The sequence below is a fragment of the Musca domestica genome, unplaced genomic scaffold, assembly GCF_030504385.1.
Source record: "Musca domestica strain aabys unplaced genomic scaffold, Musca_domestica.polishedcontigs.V.1.1 2, whole genome shotgun sequence".
Lineage (NCBI taxonomy): Eukaryota > Metazoa > Arthropoda > Insecta > Diptera > Muscidae > Musca > Musca domestica.
The window spans coordinates 46,801,540-46,826,335 of NW_026712249.1; the positions used below are offsets into that span (position 1 = coordinate 46,801,540).

General features: G+C 32.1%; 1 protein-coding gene across 4 annotated transcripts in view; it reads left to right on the top strand.

Annotated features, from left to right (window-relative positions):
• The window catches only part of LOC101895210 (frequenin-1), a 107,189-nt gene extending 88,656 nt beyond the window's left edge, over positions 1–18,533 (top strand). For all 4 annotated transcript variants that reach the window (XM_005186011.4, XM_059121461.1, XM_005186010.4 and 1 more), the window contains 3 exons: positions 1,185–1,263; positions 10,093–10,181; positions 13,775–18,533. In XM_005186011.4, the coding sequence (XP_005186068.1) occupies positions 1,185–1,263; positions 10,093–10,181; positions 13,775–13,942 (336 nt within the window). In that variant the 3' untranslated portion in view covers positions 13,943–18,533. The remainder of the gene's footprint in view (positions 1–1,184; positions 1,264–10,092; positions 10,182–13,774) is intronic.
• Positions 18,534–24,796: the final 6,263 nt, after the last annotated feature.

Here is a 24,796-nt window from a genome sequence, read left to right on the forward strand (position 1 = left end):
TTCAGTCCAACTGACCTGCATTTTTGTACATCCAAACGAATTCAGTTCACAATCAATGATATGGAATTCGGAGAAAATCGGTTCTGATATAGCTATAGCTCCCATTTTTACATATATTTCATCCGATTTGGTGTTGAACTCCCTCACATTCTGAATATGCACCCCGCAAGAATGATATTTGGTACCGGATATCAGATACAGCTCAGATACAGCTCAGAAATACCTCAAAAATACCTCTTTATTTCTTCAACCGATTTCGGGTTAACTGAATTTTGGCACTTTCGATAGAATTCATTCCAGAAGCAAGTACATTAAATTTGGAGAAAATCGGTTCAGATGTATCTTTAGCTCTCATATATATGTTTCATCCGAGTTGGTCTATAAGTCCCTCACACTCGTAATATGAATTCGACAACAATAATATTTGGTATCAGATATCTTATAGAGTTTGGAAATACCTTTGCAAAATTTTATCGATCTGAATATAAAATGTCTCCGATTCATAACTGGATATGCCTCCCATATATTTGTTTCCTCCAAAACCAATTTATAACTGCTCTAAAGCGAAATGTTGATAGGTGGTATGATCTACTTCAAATAAATTCTTTTGTTACGGAAGCTCTACTAAATATGCATAATTTTTCTTACTTGTTTTTATTAGCATTTTTCCCATTGCATTAACCTTGCAGCTTGACGTATTCTACATATCCCTTAGCTTTTTCCAATAATAATTTCTAATTTTGTTATATCTAGAAATTAATATTCGTTGTCTTAACTTCGCTTTTTCATTTTTTTTCTTTTTTTATTTAAATTGCATTGTTTTTATTGCTTTGCTGTGGCTTTGGCATTTTTCTCATTGCATTAACATGGTTATCTGATAAATGCACGTTTTCTGTTCGTATCTCTCTTCGGTTTCGTTCAGTTCACATCATTTATTAGTTTATAGATCAATTACCAATATACCATTTATTCACTTCTCGTCGTTCTTTCTTTTCTCCTTTCCTCTTCGTGTTTTTGCCCTGGCTGTGTTGCTGTTGCCACATTGTCTTGCACCGATGGTTGTGTGTACGTGCGTTTGTTCTGCTGGTCTACTGGATGTGGTTAACTGTGTTACTCTGTGGATGTGGCTGCTTACTATTCGTTGTTCTCTCTGTTGGATGTGTGTGTGTGTTCACCAACACCAGGATGGTTCGATAGAATTTGAGGAATTTATACGAGCCCTGTCTGTAACATCGAAAGGCAATTTGGATGAAAAATTACAATGTAAGTGTGTACGAAAATATAGAAGAAGAAGAAAAAGCAAAATGCGAATAACACTTATAACAACAGTAGCAACAACAAAAACAAACAAAAAACGAAAGCAATTTACAATGTAAATGTGGCATATAAATAACGCACCCACACACATGCATTAACGCCCGTAAATATACATTAGATCACAAAGATTCGAGTAGATGGATATGAATTTTCTCGGAGGAAATTTTTGTGTTAATGAAAATTATACGCCGGAACAAAAGATAATTGCAAATATTCTTGATGGTTTTAAGGTTCCGCTGCTTTTAATAAGACATTTTTCATTATTACAGTTAAGCGGCTATATTAAAAGCGTGAAGATATAACTATATGTCGGTTATTTTATTTTTAGTCCTGAAATTGTAAATTGTAGCATTAAAAGAATATAACTTTGGGGAAAACTTTTAAAAAGCTTCACGAAATCGAACAACCGTTTGTCTGTACATGTCTTGACATAAAACCTTGAGACAATGGTTAGGACAGTATTCTGACTTACGGATACAGGGATATATTCCATATAATTTATCATAAAATGTGTCTTCAGCGGTTCACTTCCTCTGTCACTTTTCCTTTAAAAATTCAAATATTTTGTATTGAACAATTTTCTAAGTTTCTGTTAAGTTTCAAATCATTTTGTTAGTAATTGTAGAAGAAGCATCCATAGTAACAAATATGAGGAGAAATCAGAAATCGAAATTGCAAGTAGCAATTGATTTAGTTCAAAATTGCTGCTTAAATCTTCAACTTACCAAAAATCGGAAAACAATGCTGTATAAAAGCTATACCTTAATGGGAACCGATGAAGCCCATTTTTAATATCATTTATCCTATATTTCGAATATTTGTTATGTACGTTCTTTCCTCTCAAAAATCGGTCATTATGAAATGACAAAATGAAATCCATTTTTATTTTTTTTTATTATTTGCCAAAAATGTCTGGGACAAGAAGAGTAATTTTTTAATATTTTTTAAATATTTTCGACTATAAATTGTTGTTGTTGTAAAAATAAACATCCTGATCAGAATCGTAGACTTTTTTTAAATATCTGTCAAAGATAATCTCGGTTTTTTTTTTTAAATTTTCAAGGATTTTCTGTCACATATTTCTCAATGGCATTCCGTTTTACAAAGTGTTTCGGGCTAAGTAAATAGTTTTAAAAAAGATTCTTGCCATAATTCTGGTGGATTCATGAAGATATATAGCTAGGACCTTGGAGCTTCATAAATTATAGATATTTTTATAATTCTGCAAAGTTTTGTGCATTTTTTTAAATTTGCCAAAACCTGTTGACCAAGAGCCATGTATTTTTTTAATTTTCAAGAATTGTGAATTTATCGTTTAATATTTTCAAGAACACTCCAGCTTTCAATAAACAGTGGACTTATAAATAGTATATGACAAAAAACGTCCCTGCCAATGATAGTGGATTTTTTAAATATGGCTATAGGTATATATGGCAGGGTGAGATAAAAAAAATGCAACAAAGTCAAACTCCATAATTTTATTTTTTATACCCTACGCTACAAGGTGGACAGGGTATTGTGTATTTGTGCATTTGATTGTAACAGGCAAAAGGAACCGAGATAGACCTATAGTTCCTATTGATGATCTGCATAGTATCACATTCTGAGTCGATTTATGCATGTCCGTCCCTCCGCCTGTCCGTCTGTCCATGTATTTTTGCAAACGAAGTACAGTTCGCATTTATAGCCTTATCCAGATGAAATTTTGCACAAATCAATTGTTTGGCCCAAGGATGAACCCTATTGAAATTGGAGATAATCGGTCAAAATTTAGATATAGCTCCCATATATATCTTCGTCCGATTTGCTTTTTATTGTGCACCAAACGTGTAATATCCGTCCGAATAGTATGGAATTTTACACGTACGATCAGATTGTATGCCAAATTTGATCGAAATCGGTTCAGATATAGATATAGCTCCCATATATATTGTTCATTCGATTTGTTATTTTTGTCCCCCGCTGCCGTAATATGCACTCTGTAACAACAATATTTAGGGAAATGTATCAAATAGAGCTCAGAAATACCTTTGCTAAATTTTATTGAAATCGGTTCAGATTTGGACATAGCTCCCATATATATCTTTATCTGATTTCAAATTAATTTTGCACCAAATGGGCAATACAAGTCCGAATTTAAAAGATACAAATGCTTCGGCATATTTAGTCCTTTGAATTTTAAATTATAATTATAATCATAGGATGTATGATTGAATTCTCTCATAAAAACTTTTAATTGTCATGTGGAGTGGTGTAGGGTATCATAAAATCGGCCCCGCCCGATTTTAGGACTTTCTTTACTGGTTTTTATTTATAAATTTCAAAAACGTTCTTACTATAGCTTTTTCGGAGACTTTTAATAATATTTTTCAAAAACGTCCTGGCCAAGTATTTCCATGTACTTTCTGGATAACGCCCTGGCCACTTATCGCAGAATTTTTTTTTTTAAATTTATTGGCAAAAATCGTGGATCTTTTGAATATTTTTTAAGGACAGAAAATATTTAATAATGTCTTGGTATGGCTTCAAGTATTTTGTTTTTATGGGCACCCTGCTAAAGGTCATGACTTCGATTTCGATAATTTCGATATAACTTTGTGGATTTTTAAAGACATTTTTCTTACGGAAATATTTTTTCCATACTTGAAAACCCTTTTTAAGATTTGATTAGTTAACTTTTGCAAAATGTTTATCAAAAATAAGTTTAAAGAACTTCTTGAAACCTTTTAGCAACATAATTTATACGTTTACTCAGTCATAATCCAACGATTATTTGAGATGTAAGAGGCTCAAGAATGCCTGTCTAAGATTTTAATTAAAACAAGTAAAAAAGCAGTAATTTCGGCCGGGCCGAACTTTGTAAAAAAGTAAAATCCATTAAAAATGTTCTTAAAATCTTAAAAATACCGAATATTGTAAGGTGCCGATATATGGGGGGATATACGATATTGTAGACCTATATAGACAAATCTATGTCTGGGGGTAAAGTTCTCACAAAGAACCCCTTGTGTAGATTTAAAGACAATTCCGTTTAAAAATGTGGCTAAAATCATCCAAATACCGAATATCGTGGGGGTACCGTTATATGGGGGCTATACGATATAGTGGACCTATATAGATAATTCTCATTCAGGGAGTAAAGTGCCCACATCGAACTTCATGTGTAGAATTTCAGACAATTTACTTAAAAAAAGGTACAAAAAATCAGAAAGTACCGTTATATGGCGGTCCTATCCAAGCGTGACTTCTTCAATAAAAAGACGGGAAAAGTAAACGCTTATTTGGCTTTAATTCTAACCAAAGAGTTTTTGGACTCATTCGGATAAGTTCAATATACTCCCATAATATATTTAATGGATTAAATATGTTTTTTTTTATTGTTTTAGCATTCGGATAAATAACCACCTTTAATACAAAATCCTCATATTTTAATCTCTGCCAAACACAATGACTTAATTTTTTTAAACACAAGGACAAAAATCTAAGTTTTATATAAATAAATCCTCTCTCTAAAACACTGTACACATCGGTAACAATCAATGGGTATTTACTTAACCTTACACTTTTGTTTTTGACCAACTTTTCCTCAATTTTCTCTATCACCCTTAGTTTCGCTTCCAACTTTCGATTACAAAGTTGCCTTCTCACCCCCTCACCCACCCCATTCACAATTAGGTGTTTTTGTTATGGCTATGGCTCTATTTATTCTAGATTTATTGTAATTGTATTGTAATATGTTTGGTTTGGTTTGCTTCTACTTTTGCAGCAGTCGCAAAGGTCAAATGATTTATTAAATGATTAATGTCCTACCATTTTGGTAAATTACTCGAATGGTAGTGGTCGGATGCAGAGAGTGAGGGAGGAAGTGAGGTACGAAAGATGGTGTGTAGTATTTGCCAATGTTGAAGGCGTTTCCAATTCTGAACAATCGAAATTAGTGAAAACAAACAAACAAATGTGCAATTGACTAATGGCTATCCTAGGTCTACTACTTCTACGGTTCTCGTTTCATCTTGGAATGCTTGTTGTTATTGTCAAAGATTTATGACTTGAGTACGTTATTATCAGTCGCAGGAGCAAAGAGTTTCGTAGTGGTTTTTGGAAGAGACAAACAAAAATATTATAATCCATATAATTTGTGACAAACGTTATTAATTGCTGTGGTTTTGACTTGTTTTATCTACGCCATTGTGAAAGGAAATTGGCAAAGAGATTGAATAGCGCCTAAGTAGTTTTCTATTTTTGTTTTGTGCTAAATCATATTTCCGATTTTATTCCAAGGACTTTCTTCTTATTATTTACTTTGTTTCTATTTGACATATTTTTGACTAATAAAATGATGTAATCGGACCAAATGTTATAAGTCGAATTTATTTTTAAACGAATTAGTCATAAATGATACCTTACTAAAATATCAGTTCACAGGTGCTTCATTGTATTTCATATAATTGACTTCTTCGGGAAATTTTTCCATCTGAGTTTGAATTGGAGTTTGATACCCCAAAACTATCCACGCGTTGGGCATAAGAATTAAAATTGTCATTATTTTATTGTGGATCTTAAGGTAAGTTCGGCCGGGATGAACCTTTTATACCCTCCAACATTTGGAAAGTTACTCATGTAAAAATAATGTCGAAATTCCAGTTCAGGGGTAAGAATCATTTCTTTTATTTAGAACATCCTATCTAAGCTTTTTAACAATTCTGAATAAAAGTTGGCTAAAATAATCGAAATACCGAATATCAGGAGGATATGGGCTATAGAAATATTACTTAACGACTGAAGCTAGAATCTTGAAATTTTGCACGAGGGTCAGCCTTGGTGCATAGGTGATAAGACTCTGTTTTTGGCAATTCGCTTTAAAAGGATATGAAAAGTACCAAAATACTTTTCATTGGACAAACAGAATGAGTTCGAAATCTGAAATTTCGAATGAAAGCCACTGATGGAGTGGTGGGTGTATTTACGAATGGGTTTTTGGAATCTCGGACAGTAGAGTTACGAAAGGATCTAAAATGGCATCATTTGGTATTATGTAAACGGATAAAGCTAAAAACTTCAAATTTGGTTTGGGAAATAAGTTTAATATATAAAAGTGGTTTTAAAAATGTGTACTAAATGGGCGAACTGTACTAAATGGTACTATATTGAATGAAGCTAGGATTTTTAAATTTCGTACTTGGTTCCTGTTGATGGTTTGTTTTTGATAGAGAGGTGGTCTTGGAAATGTGTACAAAAATTACCAACTGGTACTAAATGTGGCACTTTTTGGTATTGGGGCAAGGATAAAGCTGAAATCGTGAAATTTGATGTAAGTGTCACAGTTGGTGCTTGTGGTTAAGTTATGGAGGTGGTCTTGGAAATGTACTGTAATTATACGAAAAATAATAAATATATAGGTTGATGGAAAACCTGATATTTGATACTGAGGTCTCTGTTGGTATCTGGGATGGAGATATGTAGGTGGGTTTGGAAATAAGTACTGTAATTATACGGAAAGAACTAATTGGTACTATATTTCGTATAGAGTGAAGGGATAAAGGTAATATTCTTAAATTCTAAATTAATAAGATTACTGATGATATATGTGTTTAAGATTTCTCGGTGGTATGAAAACTACAAAATGTTACTAAATTTGATGTTGGGTGAGTGAATCTTCAAATTTTATATTGAAGTCTTTGTTGGCATATTGATTGAGATATGTAGGTGGTATCGCAAATGTGTACTATACTAAATAATATTTCATTTGGTATTGGGTGATGGGATAGGGCTGGAATCTACAAATTTGGTATTGATGTCTTTGTTTGTATCTAGAATTGATATATGGATGTAGTTTTAGAAATGTGTACTACAATTGTACGAAAATTACTTAATAGTACTAAATTCGGTATTAGGTGAAGGAATAGTGCTGACATCCAGAAATTTTATTTTGAGGTCTTTGATGACTGTTGAGGTTGAGATATGGAGATGATTTTGGAAAAGTGTACTAAAATTGTACAAAATGCACAAAATTTATTCTTGGTTAAGGAATATAACGGTAACCGCGAGATTGTCCTTTGCTATAACTTTTGGGCTCTTGGATTGTGATATGGAACGATTTTGTACATGAGTACTAAATTTATAAGAAAAATTCTAAATGTTAATGACTTTGGTTTTTTATAGAGCTCCATTCTCGGAATGTTCAAACCTACATCGAGTTCGGAGATAGGCAATATCGGTCCACACCTTCTGGTACCTCCCACACAACGTATCAAAATTTTTCATAAAATACGAAATAAGCATCTGATTAATTCTATACTTCACACATATCAATATTTCTACTAACACAAGATCTGTTGTGAAAATGGTAGATATCGACTTACACCTTCTGGTTAACAATTATTCTCAAAAAAAAAAAAAAAAAAAAAAACAAGTTAAAAAAATAGTAAGTTCGGCCGGGCCGAACTTTGAATACCCTCCACCGAGTATATATACCGAGTATAGCCGTTATATTGGGATCTATACGACGTGGACCTACATAGGTATTGTTTTTCAAAAGCCATTACCATATTTGAACCTTGAAATAAACGTTGAATAATGTAACTAAAATCATCAAAATGCCGAATATAGGGAGGTACTGTTATATGGGGCCTATGCGAGGACCTGGACCTGCAGAGACAATTTTCTGTCACAGACTGTAGTTTCCATTATGAACTCTAAATACGTAATTTGAGACTACTCCGGTGAATAATAACGCTAAAATCATCAAAATACCGAATTTTAGGAGGTACCGTTGTATGGCGCTATACGACGACGTAGACCTGCACAGACAATTTTCTGTCATAGGCTGTAGTATCCATTACGAACTTCAAATACCAAATTTGAAACAATTCCGGTGAATAATGTCGCTAAACTCATCAAAATATCGAATATCGTGAGGTACGAACTTAACAAGCCTGCTGGCAAAATAACATGTGTGCCAAATTTTGGCCTTCAATCCCAATTCGTTCCGATGATTGCGTGATTACAAAAGCCAAACGAACAGACAGACGGAAATCGCTAAATCGAAAATTTTACGCTGATCAAGAATATATATACTTTGTTGGGTCTGACATGAATATTTCGAGGAGTTACAAACATAATGACAAAGTTAATATACCCTCCATAGTATGGTGGAGGGTATAAAAAATTGCTATATATGTCTGATTTTCATCAACATTTTTCACATGTAAATATTTTTATAAGTATTAGATGAAGTAGAATGGTTTGATCATTTGATATGGTACCTGACGCTTATTTCAATATTTTCACAGAATTATCACATACACCATATTAAGTGAAGGAAGTAGGCGATGTAGTCTAAATCACGCACGTTGTAATATATATGGGTTAGTTCAGTATCCATGGGTTAGTATATATGGGTTAGTTCATTCCTTCGGTATCTCCTCCATAAAGGGTCAAAATTTTGAATAAACATAAAATAAGTCAAAAATTTTTTTAATAAACAGGCATAGGATATGGTTACACATCTAAAGGTAAACATTTTCCTATTTTTTTTTTTCGAAAAATAAGAAACTTAAATAACGTTTAAAACCTCGAAAGACTGAGAATTTAGTACGATGTATGATATTTTGATTAAAACTGAAACAATTGTGAATTTTGAGTGCTAAAATGGCCTAACACGAACTTTTCGAACGTATCTAATATTTTAGGGTGGACATTTCGCTGACGAAGTAGAAGGCAATTGCTCGTCATATTATGTTATTCGAATGTACTATTTTTTGGTGCTTCTTGGTTGCATTTTCGTGTAGCGTACTTTTCTAAAACAGAATAGACTGTATATAATTTGCGTCCAAGTGAATAAAAATATGCATGCTATGCTAAAAATTTCCGTCTCCAGATTAAATCGGAAGTTGTTTAAAAATACCAAAATATTATTAAACAGGTGGCAAAAACCTGCGGTCTGTTTTGATTCCGTGCTTCATAGCGTGAGAGAATATACAGTTTTCAAGCCGTTTGTAACTCATAGACACTATGTATCCTAACAGACGTCTTTATAACACCCGAATACTTTTTTGCTTTCTGGTGCTCCACTGATTGTAAAAATGGCTGGTTGAACACCAGGCAAGCGCATTATTTCCAATTTCTTTTTTTTTGCATTTAAAGATCATTTCGTTGTTCTTGTCTAACATTAAAATACGATTTCGGTAATGTCATTTGCAACAATTTCTTCTTAATGTTTATTTACTAATGTACTCCACATGGGTTTATGTGCCTGTGTGCGTTTGTGCCGCGTGTGTGTATGTGTGTGATATGGGTAAGATTTTTATATGCTGTTGGAAAAAAGGAAACAAGATTTACTCATGTCCCGGTTCTGTAGCGCTAACATAAAAGTTAAGCCACACAGTCATTTCGACATATGTACATATGTAAATGTTTTTTTTTTCTTCTTCTTCCGACAACAACAGAGGACTATTACATTCGAAAATCAAATACAATGTTGCAGCTATTTGTTTTTTGTACATTCATTTCTTTCGGGCGTTTTTTTTTATTTTGGTGTTTTTGTTACAAGTGTTGGTGATGTGGTTTTTGAGTTTCATTTTTTCGTTTTGGTGCTGTGGAAGTTTATGTATGGGTTTAAGTTCCTTTTATATACCGCGTGTTTTTTTTTCAAATTCCTTTAAATATTTTGTTTTTTTTTTTTTTTTCTCCACCTCGCCGGCCTCTTATACTCCACAATATATGTTGGCTTCTATTTCTTCCATTTCCATCTTTTTTTTGTATATTCTCCAACAGGGGCATTCCGCTTATACGATGTGGACAATGATGGCTATATAACGCGAGAGGAAATGTACAACATTGTGGATGCGATTTATCAAATGGTGGTATGTAAAGTTTCGTTTTTTTGTGATTGTATTGTGTATGTGTGTGTTGTTTTTTTTCAACTACTTTGTATAACTTTGAAGCTGAAATGAAAACCAAGTACTGTGTATATATATAACCTTAATAAAAAAAGAAACGAAGTGTTTTTAATGGTTAGAAAGAAAACACAAAACAAAATCCACTTGGCCACTTGAGTGACTCTTGAAACAATTCCTGTCATTTATTTTGTATTTTGTGGTAAATGTGAACAAGATAAATGTCAAGTGTTAAATAAATACGAAGATGAATGTGTTTAGAATGTTTAATGAATTAAAATTATTTTTATTTCGTGTACACACAGAAAAAAAATCGGTTGCACTCGTGGAAAATTATATGACATGTTTTATAATGGTAGAGTGCAACAAGTTTTAGGAAGTTAAAGGTTATAGGGCGACAGCCCTTGGGGAGCATAGGCAACATAAAAGTTTCAAATCGTCATACCTCAAGTCTGAAAGGTCTGAGTTTGGTTTAAGAGCATCAGATTGTTAAATTCTGGAAGTTTTCTATAACAAAAATCAAATAAACACGACTTTTTATTAAGTATTCCACATGCTATTTTTTCCTTTGGGTTGTTTTCTCTATGGGTAGTTTTTTTTTCGATTATTGACTTAATATTTGAAATATCTTTATGAGACATTAAATTTTAAGAGGTTTTCAGAGAAATACTATAAAAAATAATAAATTTTTTCCAAGAGTAAAATGCTACTTCTACAGTAGTACTAAAAAATTATAAAAAAGGATTAGCTAGTAAAAATTGAGTCGATCTTGGACTGTTCTGGTGCAAAATTCACACACGCTTTATCGCAAAAAAACTCGAAATAAATACTTCTTTCTAAACCACGTAGTCACTTTATAGACTTCACCTAAAATTATCCAAACAATATTTTGATAAGATAATTTAATAACAAACACGTGAGCATGGCTATAGTCGTGGGACCGACCATATGATACCCTAAAACGTTATAGTATATTGGAAAACCACCTTATTTCGATTTTAGTCGATTACCTAAAATAATACCTTACAATTTCAAAGAAAAGTTTTGGTCCATTTCACCCACTAAATAAGGGTAATCCAAAAAGATACACTTCTGCGCTGTCCTAAACTGTAACCTCACTCAAAATTCCGTGTCGTTGGTTTTAAATTGTGACCTGTAGTGCCACTGCAAGATTAGAAACTTCTTTTTGGTCCATTTGAACCCCTAAATATACATCTTGAAAAGCCATAGGCTTCAATTCTGACCCTAACTCTATCCCATTCAAAATTTCATGAGAATCCGACGAAAATTGCGACTCCCAAAATATAATGTTGTAAGGTGAAAATTCGTAAAATTCAATATTGTAAGTCAAATATGAAAAAATCTCATGCGATAATAAATATAACAAAAATATGAAAAAAATACTTTTTTGCTGGCATATTTTCGCTCGATTTTCTTAGATTTTATCCCTTTTCGAATTTGTGAGAATTGTCAAAATCTGTCCAGCCGTTCTTGAGTTATAAGCTGTCTAACTAACAACCCCTGCATTGATATATAAGATTGTATATATTTTGCTGCATATGCGATATCTTGGATATGAGCATCAATGTAAGGGTCAGAAGTGACATTTTCTGCTATTGTTAGTTCGCCAAGAATAAAAACATTCGCTGTTTAGTGGAAATGTTCGTCTTAATTACAAAAAGCTATGGTAGGCTTCTGACTAGCCCTAAACTCTAGCCGTATGCTAAACTCCGGCTCGATTGGTCTGTGCTTATGGCCTGAAGAGCAATAAATTTGTCGGTTTTTGGTCAATTCCAACCATTAAATATTGTCTCCAAAAAAATAGGCTTCTGTTCTGACCCTAACCCCACCTCCAATTAGGATAGGGCCATAATTGATGATGATTTCAAATTAACATGTTCAAACGGACGGACGGAAATACATAGCTAGATCGACTCAGCTCGGCGAGATAGAAAAATCCATACTTGTTCTCCTACTTCCTTAACTCAGAATGTGATGCAGATCATCAAAAGGAATTATGGGTCTATCTCGTTTGCTTCTTCATGTTACAAAAAATGCACAAAGCCATAATACCTCGGCCACAGTTTGGTGTAAGGTATAAAAAGGAATTGATTTTCCACGAATCTCCCGATTTTCAACATTAGGTCCGTGCTGCGTCCAAAATTATTGAAAACATCAGCCAGAAACAATTAAAAACAATTAAAATTTAAAAAAGCTGTTATTGATTACCCTCCAACATTTAGATCGAATTTGACAATTTTCAAGAAAATAACAGTTAAAAGTTTTGTTAAAATCTTACAAATGCCGTTAGCCGTTATATTAGGGTCTAAACGACGACGTGGACCCGCGTGGGCAACATTTGTCATAAGCCATTACAATATATTCAAATACGAAACTTGAAAAAAATCGGTGAATAATGTAGCTAAAAGCATCCAGTTACGAGATTTAGGGGGGGGGGTACCATTATATGGAGGCTATACCAAAACGTGGACCTGCACAGACAATTTTCTGTCATACGCTGTAATATCCGTTACGAACTTCAAATGCCAAAATTAAACCAATGAATAGTGTCGCTAAAACCATCAAAATACTGAATTTCGGGAGGACTTGCACAGACAATTTTCTGTCGTAGGCTGTATATGGGAGTTATACGAAGGCGTGGATCTGCGAGGGCAATTTTCTGTCATAGGCTGTAGCATCCATTACGAACTTCAAATACCATTTCCGGTGAATAATGTCTCTTAAATCACCAAAATACCGAAAATAGGGAGGAACGTTTATATGGGGCTATACCAAAACGTGGACCTACATGGCCCATTTTCAATATCAAAAGTTGTACAGATATAATATATATCTAAGTAAAATTTTATAAACCTACTTAATTTCGTACGGAAGCTAGAGTGATTTTCACAGACGGACGGACATCGCTAAATCGACATAGAAATTTATGCTGATCAAGAATATATATACTCTCCATACTATGGAGGGTATAATAAAACGAATTATGCTTAGGTACTGCGTATGATGCTGATAACATGGCTTCGGGAAGAGCCATTCCCCCTTGCCACGCTTTGGTTTGTATCCGCGGATATTTTCACCAGGAGTTACTTAAAAATAACTCAAATGCCTTGTCAATAATGTTTAAAATTAAAAAGGATTAAGGAAAACACTCCAATCTTCTGAAGGGAATTTAAATTTCTAACCATAATTTAAACCCGCAGAAAACATACTTTTGTTCTTTAATGCCAGAAAAAGTTAAAATACTAAAAAATCTTTCTTATTTTTATCAAAAATTAAGTCAATTTTTGAGTGTGAAAAAATTAAGTTTGGATCCACACGTTAAAATCTAAAACTAAAATCAGTTTGCATGGTTTTCATATTTTTTTATGCGGAAAATTTCACACACTTTCGTTCATTCATGGCATTCAATTTTTTCTGTGTGTACACTTTAAAATTATAAATTCCATATTCTTCATATCTAATTAATTATTAACCATACTCAATTTAATTGTTTCTCCTTTTCAAAACAATCAAACAAACAATCAATCTGGACAACAAAGGGACAACAACCGCAAGCGGAGGATGAAAACACACCCCAGAAACGGGTAGATAAGATATTTGATCAAATGGATAAAAATCATGATGGAAAGTTAACACTGGAAGAATTTCGTGAGGGTAGTAAAGCTGATCCACGTATAGTTCAGGCGTTAAGTTTAGGTGGTGGTTAAATCCTTTTTCGTTCAGAAACGAAGGGTTTACAGTAGACAAAAAAAGAAAAGCAATTCCTAACTTGGTTCATTACTTTAAAAGCTTTAAAGCTGTTTGTTCGTTTTTTCTTTTTCTAAATTCCATAACGAAGGTACTTAAACATATATAAAGTTAACTTTAATTTTAATTGATTAAAATAATTACTTCTTAAAAGGTTAGAGGGGAAAATCTAATTAAATTTTCTTTCGAAAACAAGTTAATCTTCATTTTTTTCCTCTTCTCTTCTCAATAAGATAAGCTAAGGAAAAAAAGAGACAAAAAAAAATAAAAATAAAACAAACATTTTGAAATCTACAATCTTAAGATAACTTCTTACAAAAACAATTCACATTTTTTCTAAAGCCAAGAGCATTCGCAAGAAACTCTTAAAATGAAAAACAAACAACAACAACAAAAATCAATTCTTTATAGATACGACAAACAATAACAAGTTCATAGCAATTAAAATAAAAGGGGGAAATTTTTCCACGAAAAATTAAGAAAAAAAAAGGAAAACTTAATTATAAACTAAAGTTTAACATTGTCAATACACCAATTAATTGTGACAAAACATAATTATTAATTATTATTAAATGCAAAAACAAACAAATAAAATCAATAATTATTTACTTAAATACAACAAACAAGCCTTTGATATTTGGTGAGTGGAAGAAAAAAATCTACCAAAAAAATAATTTTGGGGAAACGAATACAAAAACCACCATTTGTTTTTTATAACATTACTAAAATAAAAACATATTATCTATAACTAGAAATGAGAAGAAAAAAAATCTCCCATTGTGGAATAACATAAACACGTTTTTTGATAATAGCTTTTAGCCATATTGTTATTAGCATTTTAGCCAATCATCATAATTAAGAAGTTATGGTAACAACAAGTGAAAAAACTATCAAAGTTTTTATCAAAAACTATTAGAATCCAAATAAAAGACATTTTAATTGTTAGGAAAGAAAATTAAATTATCTTTATTACAACTTTTATTCTTATAAGAAAAGTTCTCCAACCAATAAATATCCTTTGCAGTTTTCAAGTCAGTTACTGTTTATCGAAAATCAGTTTCATCCCCCGCCTCCAATATATCTCCAAATGAATAGAATCCATCATACTGATTTAATTTCTATTCTATATGCGGTTCAGCTTTATTATTTCTCTGCACAAGAAAAAGATGAAATTAAGAAACAAACAAATATAATGACGGAATATTTACATTTAAATGTATATTTTTAAAATATTTATTTTATTATCATTATATATTTATTATATCTACTTAATTGTTTATTATATTTATTAAAAATACTTCCAAATACTCTCAAATATTTAATAACAATTTTGTAAATAAACCCAATTATAATATGGTTAAAGGTAATTTTTTATTTTTTACTTCAATATTTATTGCAGGATGATTTTTAACTTGAAAAAAATTTCAGTGATTCTAACTGCAAAATTTGTGATAAAACATTAATCGGTTTATAGTGTCCACAATCAATATAAAATTCTACTCCAGTCAGTTGAAATTAAATTCAACATTACTTCGAAACTAAAAAAATGTTATTTGACAATATTGACTCTCAGTGCCTGAAATTTCTCTTCGACAAAATTATAATATTGGTCCATTTTTGATATAGCCAATATTCCACAAGTAAGAAAAAAACGTGGAGAGCAAAATGGATGACACTGGGCAAAAAAAAAACATTTTTATAAAAAAAAGTATCTGAATTCGAACGTGTTCTACTTTAAATTACAAACACAGTTTGGAAAATGCTGTAAACTTTTTAAAAAACCATAAAGTGGGTGAGGCTTTTATATGGGGACCATACCAAAAAGGGGGCCTCTATAGACAATTTATACTTCACAGATTGTCATTTACCAATTCTTCTTAAATACCAAATTTGAAACAAATTCGTGGGTTAATGTGACTATGATTATCAAAATATCGAATAGTAATGGGTTTGAAAAACCTTCGTACATTAAAATAAATGAAGATGTTATTGCAAGGAATTTTAGTTTTTCCATTTGAATAATTGGAGAATTCCAGAATATTCGTTGGGAAATCGGTTTTTATAGCAAGTATGCGTTTTACTACGATACCATAACATGACATGAAATGACTCTTCCTAACGAGTTCCCTTTGGATAACATATTTGGATTTTGAATTTAATATTCACTTATTAGTCGAAGATTTCAGGGAACATTCATTCATGGTAAAATTGATGTTCTATGGTCGCAATGTCTGTAGTAATTCTCATTCACTTGTATAGGACAGAATGTTGGATTGTTCCCTTAATATCCTTAGCGCTGATATCTCCAGGATATGTCCGGGCAAATTTATTTTGTTTCCTATTACCTATGTCTAGATACTTCGTCAAATTCAATTTCTTTCGGGACTAAATTCTAGAAACTTATTTTAAAAATTGTAAGACAGGCTAGGAAGTCTAATTAATTTTGTCAAAAATAAAAAGAAAAAAATCAGACCGATTCATATGACAAAGACCCATCCATTGAATACGCTGCATATCCACTTTGGCTACCATGTCTAATTGAATGGCTTATTGACTTCGTTACAGCCTCAGTGTTGCCTAACCTCATAGTTGTCAAGCCTCGTTGAAACCGATGATCCTCAAAAATGGCGATAAATTTGTTGTTTTGAAATTTGGATGGTATCGAAAATAAGAAATTTGTAATTCTGAGTAAATATATCAATTTGAAGATGAGTCCAATATTTTGTACACGCCCCATATAAAGGATGCTCTTCATTTTTATACCCTCAGCCATATGACTATAGAGGATATATATTATTTACGGCCAAAACATGTCTTATCGCAATAATGGTTTTGATCCTACGTCTCTTTCGACCAAATCTATTTTAAGGTATTTGGAATCGATCTGGGGTTGTCGGTTCGTCTGGCTTGCTGGTGCGCTCCCCTACTCTTGAGGGGAGTGTTCCAATTGGTCCGAACTTGGTACATCATAATATTATTCTTAAAATTAGATCAAGTTCGGCGATGGGCAATATCAGTCCAGTCCTTGTACTTCCCCCACAAAAAGTTAAAATTTTCATAGAACAAGGAAAAAAGTCTAATTTTGTTCAAACTTTGTAAATTCTAATACTCGTATCAGTGCTTGGTCTTGTACGAAAATGAACACTTTCGTCCCACTTCATCATGTATCTCAAAGAGTCAAAATTTTAAATAGTCATAATCTTTATCAATCATGAAATAATAATCCGGTTGTCTTAAATTTGTACACATCCTAATATTTCTACCAACACAATATCAAGTGTGAAGAGTGGATATGGGGGCCCACTCTCAGGTACCTTTTCCACGAAGGAGCAAAATTTTCAATATTCATTAACCTTATTACTTGTGAAACATATTAGTGATTTTCTTTTTACTAGCTATATATCAATGATACACATAACTAGAGACCTGATGTGAATATTTGATTTTCCGACCCACTTATTCAAATCCCTTTCCCACAAGGGGTTAACATTTGAAATAATTACAAGGCTTATAAAATTCAGAATAATTATTCGATGTTTCGTTTATCTTTGGATAATACAATATTTTCACCTACTTTATATAAAGTGTGGATGTGGAACTAGATATTTAAATCAGACGTACAAAAGGACATAGGCTAAAGATATACGTATGCTGGTAAAATCGAAAGTTACATTTACCCTTTTTTAATTTTAGTGAAAAGAGACTCTACAAACATGACATACATGACATTCTTATTGTGCTTAGAAAATTTGAAAATTTGCATATTGCCTATAAACCCTATAAGTCAAAAATTTGAAAAGGAACCTTGTATTTTGGAATAATTACTTAATTTTGACCAATATATTGAGGAAATCGGTCATAATATTACAAGGGTATCACATTTACCGAAACTTTACCGATTGCTATATTGTTGTTGGATACCACATAGTCAGCACAGCCCGATTGTAGCCTTTGCTTATTTATTGAAATATAGAAATTTCGGCATGTAACTTGATTGCAAAAAGATTCTCTAAGTTTTATTTTGAAAATGCTAACTAATTTTCCAGTACAGAAAAATTCTTTTCCAAAAATTGGTTTTCGTACAATTTGTCCTCCACTTAAGTTACGAATCTTTTTCCCCTTTTAAACAGTTTTTAATGATTTGAAGGTATATCTCGAAATACGCTCTAGTGTCAAGTGACGTATAATTTATTGCAATTTTAACAAGAGTTATTCGTCGCTCATACGCACCAATTTGAAATAATATGAATTTATTTTTCATTATTATTTTATTTAACCTTTCAGTCATCCTGCAATAAATAAAAATATATTTTTATTTTTCTTTACTATATACCAATATAAACAGCACCTTTATTATTATTAAATAAAACAAATTAAATCCACCTAATAAAAATACCAATAACTCAAAAATGAAATGAAACTAACGCCTCACTGAAATTCTTCAAAAACACAATCTAATTAAACTTAAATAATGAAAAAATAAAACAAAAACAACCAACCGCATAACATTTGTATATGTAAATTAGCTTCAGTAAAAAAAAAAAACAAAAACTTATGGAAATAAATTAAAAACCAATTGCAGTTGATGAAGACAAAAAATAAAAAAAAAAACACACAAGCAGCCACCATATAGTCGTATACAGAAATAACACGAAAAAATTAATATTATAATAGCTTAAATCTGATATAAAAAAATTATCCATGGCATACAGAAGCAAAGTCCCACAAGCTTTGCCACTACCAACTGACAACGCAGTAATTATATACCCGTTTTTCTGCTCCCGAATGGAGGGAGATTCAGTAAAAAAAACACAAAATAAAAAAAGGTAAAACCGGGTTTTTTTCAGAGGAGAATATAAAATGGCACAAATTTTTATTAAACGATAATTAAATCAATAAATGCAAACATATTTTATTGTACATAACACCATATATAATATTAATAATAATAATAATATTTACAAGATTTAAAAGTTTATATATATATTAAAATAACAATAAAACTATAAAACAATTTAAATGAAATTATTTTATTCATTCGATATTATTTCGACTCACCACTAATTTAATTTATTCAATGCATTCCAAATAAAATTGTTTTCTCATATTCACACATACACACGGACAATTAAACACATTATGGCGTAAAACTTTTTTTGTTCGTTCGTTGCTTTTTTTTCTCTTTTTTGTTTTTGTTTTTTATTGTTCAATTCAATTCTATAACATTTAATACCAATATACTCTTGAACAAGTCAATTTGGTTTTATGCTATAATTCAATCATAAAACTGTTTTATTGTAAAGTCTCGAAAGAAAAATATATATAATAAAAATAAATAAAATTTAACAATTCATGTAAAATCAAAGAGGACAATTTAATAAAGAAACGATACAACAACAAAAAATTAAGGAAATCGTGTGTATTGAATAGGGGAAGGGCATATTTGAGTGCGATGGTTACCACAAAATGTCAGTACTATGCTGGTGAGTATTAAAGGTGCAGCGATGTAATAAAATTGTTCATTGCAAACATATAATTTGACATATTTTTTTTGGTTTCTAAAGCCATTTGCCACACCGCTGTTGAGGGTATATTAACTTTGTCATTCCGTTTGTAACTGCTCGAATTACTCGTGTTAAACCCAATAAAGTATATATATTCTTCCAATTACAAATATAAGTTGATTTCTCTCTGTCTCTCCGTCTGTCCGTTAAATCACGTTATCTTTGTAGCGAGTTGAGATGGAGGGCTAAAATTTCGCACACGTGTGTATTTTGCCAGTAGGTAGCTTATTTCAAATGTCGTATTTGAAGTTCGTAATGGGTTTTTTAACCTATGACGTCTTCGGATTGCCCACATATAACGGTACCTCCCTTTATTCGGTATTTTGATGATATTAGTACTACATCCTATGCATAGGAGCGGATTTTTGGCGGATTTTTTTTTTTTTTTTTGAAAATTTTCAAGTTCCTTCCCAATGGTGGGGGTATTAAATGTTCGGCCGATCATGAAACATTTGTCACCAGTGGGGATTACATCCGTTATACTTGTGCTGTAGTTCGTTACTCATATTATAATCAGATCCATCACAACCATCAAATTGTGAAAATGTTTATTATGCTGTATGTCTTCACCAGAAATATAGTTATTTAATTCACATGCCCCTTAATAAATAATAAGTTTCGCAACCATTTTTTGGCAATTGTAACCACTTACAAATCAATCTTCAACCGGAACTGAAATATCTGTAGAAAAAAAATAGCTAAGTCGTAGGATTTATATGAAATATACATTATGTGCGAAAATCGACTAAAATGGGCCCACTCCATCTGGGCCCCCAACACAGGATCTAGATAAAAATATTTGTGTTATTATATATTTTTTTTGGTGACTTATTTATATTCCACAACACTGGGTGTTATAAGATTGAGCCAACAACACCTCCAAATATTGGTACAATCTATCCGAGCTGAGTCCATTCTTGCCAAGCTGAGTCCATTTAGCTGTGTTCGTTTGTCCATGTCCATGTCTTGACTGCAAGAAAGCCATACTTGAAACGAGTGGGCGCATGGATTTCTTTTTTCAGTTCCTGGACATATCAATATAAAAGGGAATGATATGGGTTATGAATTAGCTCGAAGCAGATACCAGTCGATTGCTACAAGGATTGAAGAGACTGTTAAGTCACAGATAAGTTATTACATTAGCTGCTTCATAAAATCTCTCATCGAAGAAGTCGGAACAAAGTGGCACTGCTTGCAGGTTGTTTAACGCCATCGGGCCGGTAAACTCGAGGCGAAGAACAAGCTCCCTTCTATCACTTAGTATGTTTGATCAAAGAATCGTTGTGGGTATATTGACAGGTCACTGCAGTATCAGATATCTGACCTTAAAATTGTACAACTGTGTTCCTGACTATTGTACGAGAGAGGATCGATGATTGACTTTGCAAATGTCCAGATTATCCAACAAGATATATAGACTATATGGTAGGTGGTAGGTAGAAACTGTAATGTTGTTCTCAGATATAGATCCAATCATTATTTACAAAATTGCCAAAGGTATTCTTTGGATAGACAGATAACCCTCCTAACTACACCTCTCTCTATATTTTTGTTTTTCCTTCACGCTTTTCTCCAACTCGCCTATCCCCAAATTTATCATTTCTCCCGAGGAAAAACACAACGGAAGAGATCCATATGTACATTCTTATGTTTTAGTGTTACAAATCTCTATTTCGAGGTGTTAAAAATTTTTGGCCCAATCAAACTTATAATACCCCCAACACATAACATTAAAAAAAAAACATATATTCGCAAAGACTTTGAATTATTAATAAAATATTTAAAAAAAAAAAAAATAAATAAATAAACATACATTATTTCACAGACTTAATTTGTTGTTCACTGGTGATGAGGACTCATTCTGAATTTCGTTGAAAGATGGCTCTGAGTTTGGTCTGTTTGGTTGCAATTTAAATATTACTCCAGATGAGAATATGAAGCGATAAATTATACCACAGACGTATTTTTACTTAACTTATCAAGTGACAATATTGGCTCACTTCTTCTAGTACCTCCCAGACAGAAGTTGAATTTTTGGGAATATAAACACATATCTAATTTTCAGCTATGTTCAAACTTGCCATACCCTAATATTTATATAAGATTCAGGTCATACATATTATCCCATTAAATCTGGTATCAATCCCACCATACGCAATATCCCAATGTATATATCCTACACCACATAGTGGTAAGGGTATTATGTCTTTGTTCATTTGTTTTGTAACATGGAGAAGGAAGCGAGATAGACCCATAGTTAATTTTGAGGATATTCATAGAATCACTTTCTGAGTCGATTTATGCAAGTCAGACCATCCATCTGTCAGTCTGTCTGTCCATGTATTTTTGTGAACAAAATGCAGGATGTATGTATTATTCCATTGAGATGAATTTTTTCACAAATCATTTGCTTGGCCAATGGGCGAACCCTATTGAATTTGGTGATAATCGGTTCAAATTTAGATATAGCTCCCATATATATCTTTGACCGATTTCGAGTTAATTGTGCACAAAATGACCAATATCAACCCAAATTACCTGAATTTTGGCACATCATATCGGATTTATCCTAGAAACAACTACTTCAAATTTGGTGAAAATCGTTTTAGATATAGCTATAGCACCCATATATATGTTTCATCCGAATTGTGGTTTCAGGTCCCTCACATGCGTAATATGTACTCTACAACAATAATTTTTATACCAGATTTCAGATGCAGCTGAGAAATTTGTCTAGATTGGTTCAGATTTGGATATAGGTCCCATATATATCTTCAACCGATTTCGGGTTAATTGTGCACCAAATGGCCAATATGTGTCAAAAAGTTCTGAATTTCTGTACATCTGACTGAATTCAGTCTAGAAGCAAAACATCAAATTTGGAGGAAATTGGTTCAGATATAACTATAGCTCCCATATATATGTTTCGTCCGATTTGGTGATTAAGTCCTTCACATTCATAATATGTATTCGACAACAACGATATTTGGTACCAGATATCTTATAGAGCGGGAAATACCTCTGCCCAATTTTATCAAGACTGGTTCAGATTTGGATATAGCTCCAATATATATCTTCAACCGATTTCGGGTTAAATGGCCAATATCAGTCCAAATGACCTGAATTTTGGCATATCCGACCGAATTCAGGCTAGAAAACAGAACCTCAAATTTAGAGAAAATCGGTTCAGGTCTTTTGGTTTCATCCGATTTGGTATTCAAATCCCTTACGTTACTAACATGCACTCGGCAAAAATGATTTTTGGTACCAGATACTGACCAGAAATACCTCTGTCAATTTTTATCGAGATCGGATCAGAATTGGATGGATGATGATATATAAATGCTCCCATATATATCTTTATCCAATATCGAGTTTATTATATACCAAATGGCTAATACCAGGCCAAATAAACTGAACTTTGGCAATTCCGACTGAATTATTCCAAGGATCAAGTAGTTCAAATTTGGTGAATATCGGCTATAGCTCCCATATATATGTTTCATCTGATTAAAGTCCTTCACATTCGTAATATGCACTCCACAACAAGGATATTTGACACAGGACATCAGATGCAGCTCGAAAATATGTCTGCCAAATTTTATCGACATCGATTCAGATTTTATATACATTCAAAATACATCTTCATACGATTTTACGTTTATATGAAGTATCAGCCCAAATTGAATAGATTTTTTCATATTCATTCGAATTTTTCCATTAGGTGAATCTCAGTCTGGTATATCTATTGCTCCAATAAATATTTTTTAATATAATTATTGTCGATGTCATATCCGTCAAAATTGTTGGATATCGATTCGGAGTTTAATAAAATATGGTTCATAGTTGATATGATTTTTTGTTAAGGGAGCTCTTCTTAATACGCATAATGGTGTAGACCTTTCCCTTCTGTTTTTAAATAGGCTTGAGCTCTTTTTGCTAACATTCTTACAGAAGGTAAAAAATTTTGTAGTATGTGGTACTATATGTTACTATAATGACTAAATGTACAGTATTCAATTAATTATTTCACATCCCAATATTTATGTCTAGAGCATGTATGAATATTGAATATCGCGGCTCATTCTTTCTGGTCATAGGATGTGTAGATCCAATATTTATTGTGCGTTCATTGGGAATATGTGGCCAAATTTCGTCGGAACAGACTGAAACTTTGTAACATGTTGCCCAGTGCAACTGACTAACTTTGCAGAAGTTTATTGATTTCTATGACAAATACAATCCTGAAGGTAAATGGAATCAGAATTTGGTAATAAATACATTCGTGCACAAATACAAATTTATTTATTTAAAAACATCCTAATTCTTTGCGATTTAAAACGGGTTGTTGTCAGACTAAGCCAGTTTCTTTTTCTACGATATGTAAACATTGCATTTTATTTATGTGAAAGGATATTTTTATATCCATTTTCTTCTTTAACCACAGCTACCTTACTCTGTATATATACGTGAGAATATTACGGGTTTCCAGAGATTCGTTACACAATATTTACATACAACTACCTTTACTATTTGTTTATTGTATTGACTCCATAAGATTGTACGTTATATAATATAACGAATAGCAAGGGAAATAATCCAAAAAATATTACGTCTACATATTTCTGTCTCTATTTCAGTCTAGAGATTAATATATCTATATGAACTCCAAAGCAGTTTTATTATTTTTGCCTAATACCTGTACACTTTGACTTCAGTAAACAGTTTTATATTTGTTTATGTAGTTGGCAATATTAAATTTAATATTATTCTACTCAAATTCTTGGGAAAATTTTGTTAAGGTATTAAATTGAGCAGTCAGTTGTGAATTTGAAAATGTTCTACTTTTAAACTGTCACCATTTAATTAAATATATCGTGACAAACGTACTTACATGCATGTTAAACACATGTTCGTTAACTATTACATATGTCCGCCTTGTTTCTTCGTTGAACTTTACACTAATCCCTGATAAGGTTCACATGCAATTTTACAAACTTTATTTATAAATGCGAAAAAGGGAAAGGGATGAAACATTTTGGAATTAAATTTTTTGTTACATTTAAGGCTCAAGTAAAAATTTTCATAATATACTAGCCCGGCCCGGCCAGCGTTAATAGTCCATATTTTTATGCATGAATTAATCAATATTTTAAAATGGCCATAACTCCTTAAATATTGACCTTAGAGCGTTTTTAGCTATTATTTGTGATCACTTTTTTAAGTGTGAATTAATCAATATTTTAAAAT